The sequence below is a fragment of the Schistocerca serialis genome, chromosome 8 (assembly GCF_023864345.2).
Source record: "Schistocerca serialis cubense isolate TAMUIC-IGC-003099 chromosome 8, iqSchSeri2.2, whole genome shotgun sequence".
Classification (NCBI taxonomy): domain Eukaryota; kingdom Metazoa; phylum Arthropoda; class Insecta; order Orthoptera; family Acrididae; genus Schistocerca; species Schistocerca serialis.
This window is the reverse complement of record NC_064645.1, coordinates 76,009,238-76,012,547: the sequence shown is the minus strand read 5'-3', so window position 1 is coordinate 76,012,547 and position 3,310 is coordinate 76,009,238. Positions and strand designations below refer to the sequence as shown.

At 43.8% G+C, this 3,310-nt stretch overlaps 1 protein-coding gene across 1 annotated transcript; it reads right to left on the bottom strand.

Annotated features, from left to right (window-relative positions):
- Positions 1–2,119: 2,119 nt before the first annotated feature.
- LOC126416826 (circumsporozoite protein-like) lies at positions 2,120–2,689 on the bottom strand. The gene has a single exon (XM_050084709.1). It carries the CDS (start codon positions 2,687–2,689, stop codon positions 2,120–2,122), a length of 570 nt encoding a protein of 189 aa, XP_049940666.1.
- Positions 2,690–3,310: the final 621 nt, after the last annotated feature.

Sequence of the window (3,310 nt, the reverse complement as noted above, 5' to 3'; positions counted from 1 at the left end):
GCAGAATTAATCAAGGATTATCAACCTATGTCAAAATTCCATACATTTTTCCCGAACTACATCTACATCTACAGGGATACTCTGTAAATAACATTTAATTGCATAGCAGAGGGTTCATCGAACCACTTTCACAATTTTCTATTGTTCCAATCTCGCATAGCGCGCGGAAAGAATAAACACCTATATATTTCCGTACGAGCTCTGATTTCCCTTATTTTATAGTGGTGATCGTTTCGCCCAAAATAGGTCGATGTCAACAAAATATTTTCGAATTCGGAGGAGAAAGTTGGTGATTGGAATTTCGTCAGAAGCCTATCCACGAACTGCTTTTTCTTTCGAAGCAAATGTGCTGGGTAATTAAGTAGTAGGTGGTGGTTCGAGATATCTTCTTTAAAAAAATCCGATTTTAAGTTCACATAATACTGTTTCATGCTACGTAACAGAATAATTATCCATCGACTCATCTAACTGCGTAATTGGGCAGGTATGTTACAACCGTTACAAATTTGCGTTATTGTCTGCTCGAAGAGTGAAGCGTTGAAAGAGCACCGCATTCACACCGAATGTCGGACAATATTTAGTGTGTTTCTTTCCTGCAGAAGATGTTTCGCCGGTTTCGCCGGTGGCTGCCCTGCTGTTCCACTGGGAAGGGAAGAGAGCCGGAGGAGAAGACCGCCCCTGGCCACCCACTGGACAGCAAGGAGGTGAGGGGCGCCGTGGTGCCTGCCTTCTGAGAGGCATCGCCCGAGCAGCCAACTTGATTTAAAAGCACTATTTTTCATCAATCCCATGTGCACTCACTATTAGGTGTTTTGTGAAACTTGCCAATCTTACTTAGCAAGTGGCTGGGATAAAACATGGCGTTCTGAGTTACTGCTTCGTTTAGACTACGATTTGAGCGTTAACTACTTTACTGTTATTTGTAAGAGTCCAGAGATGTCTCTTTCTTTAGTTATGGGATTCGCTGTTCTCCTGTTCAGTGGTTAGTCCTTATACATCGATGGGAATCAAAAGTGGCACTCGCATGAGGTGTCAAACGTATTTCTATATTTATCAACGGTATAAGGAACTAATAGCCAAAATTAATAGGATGAAATTATGAGGAAAACATCTCTGCGGTATGTAATATAGAGACCTTATTCTGATTTGCGTGAACATTATGCCCATTGTGTATCTCAACACTAAAAGCTCGCTCGTGGGATTGGGAATAGGTGGTGCGCTAATGAAGGTATGGAAACGGAGCAGAAATAAATGAAGAATCATTCTAGCGACGATACGGGTCAATAATGAGGAAATGCACTGACTTCAGCGTCTTTGAGAACGGGTAGTCTTCTATGTCAGGTGCTTCGTAAATGGTTAACTTGCTTGGCTGTCGTAAGCTATGAAAGGAGCATGAATGATGGTGAAAACAGCAGTCGGCGATAAGACCTTCGATGTCCACTCCTCATCACGGAACGCAATGGTGGGAACTATATGCGGACTGTAGAGCAGGATTGGAGGCTACCTGTGGCAGATGTGACGACAGAGCACAGTGCTGGTACTGGAACGACGGCCTAATCCCCTATATCCATAACCGCTTGTGTATTGTATTCCAGAGGGGACCCAATAAATATTCGGTCATATTATTTTGGATAGTCAGGATAAGTTGGCAGCACACAGACCACCATGAAACCCTGCGAAGTGGAAATGCACATCCTCGCCGCTCTCCTCGTAAGTGCTGAAGTGAGCTTACAGGTATGATCCATATCAAGCGATTGGGACACATCACAACGTCATGTTGTGAATGAGAGTGGCTCATTGTGTGGAACTTCATGCAATGATCGTCTTTTGCTTGTGTTTAGATTACTACACAGAATAACAAGCTCTTATTTATCCACACCTGAACAAATAAAATGTACGAGAATAACTTTTACACCAATATAATTTCACAATATTTATAATGTCACAATAATGATTGTTAGAAAATTAATCTTTTCGTTCTATTTAAATACGTACTGAGGAGATGTACCAAAGAACTGGCAATATTTCATGTTAGTTTAATGATTTAAACTATTGTGAATAGATCTTCTTTCAATTTGTATCACATGGAACACATTTAGCAACGTCTTAACATCATCCATTATATCCTTTTGTGATAGGAGCCAGCATTAGCAACAGCGGCGTCACCAGCCATGTCGCCTGCTGCAACACTGCAGGTATCGCCAGCCACGTTGCCCGACACAGGAGGAGAGGCAGCAGAAGCCACAAGAGAAGTGGCGTCTCCACCTGCGTCACCATCCACAGTACGAGTTGAACGACCAGCTGCACCACAAGTGGTTGCACCAGCCACTTCACCAGCCACACCAGGAGTTGCCACGGAAGCCAGAACAAAAGTGGCGTCGCCAGCTGTAATGCCATCCACAACACAACTTGAACCATCAGCTGCAACACACGTGGCATCCCCAGCCACTTCCCCATGTACAACACATGTCTCATCAGGCATGACACAAGTGGCGTCGACACCTACAATCCAAGTGGCATCACCACCCACAACAAGAGCAATTCTTCGAGCCTCATCGTTAGGCAAAACAGAAGTTACATCACCAGCAGCCCATCTATCCACAAAACGTGTAGCCTCATTACCTTTAGGGCAGGTGGTGTCCAAAGCATCGTCGTCAGCCTCCACACGAATAGCATCCGCCATCCCCATTGCCTGCAACAGCATGCATCTTATCACCAGTCCTGTTGATAGATACAAAACCCATCAAGCCACCAATCCTGTTGCCAGATACAATACCCATCAAGCCACCAATCCTGTTGCCCGATACAGCACACGTTGTGTCACCAGTCCTGCTGCCGGATACAACACTCATCAAGTCACCAGTCCTGCTGCCAGATTCAAAACCCATCAAGCCACCAATCCTGTTGCCGGATACAGCACACGCTGTGTCACCAGTCCTGCTGCCAGATACAAAATGCGTTCTGTCACCAGCCCTGCTGTGGGATACAACACGCGTCCTGCCACCAATCCTGTTGCTAGCTACACCATGATTCGTGTCGCAAGATTCTGAATGTCAGTGAAATATATCATTTGTTCTTATGACACTTTTGATGAAATAAAAACGAAATTTTATTTGTTATATACTAAGCCTCTTTCTAACGATGCTGATATATGGTTGTGGATACATGATAATGATATCTGTGGATAAATTTTAATGTTATCAGTAATACACAACCTGAGCCTTCTAGTACTTCACAATTCATCCAAAGTAGTTTTCCAGATGCCAATTCTACTGCAGTGGTAGTTGGCTTGAAAAGAAATCGTTGTTAT

Coding starts and splice junctions, on each gene's coding strand:
- LOC126416826 (XM_050084709.1), bottom strand. CDS start 2,689: ATGGGGATGGCGGATGCTATTCGTGTGGAGGCTGACGACGATGCTTTG.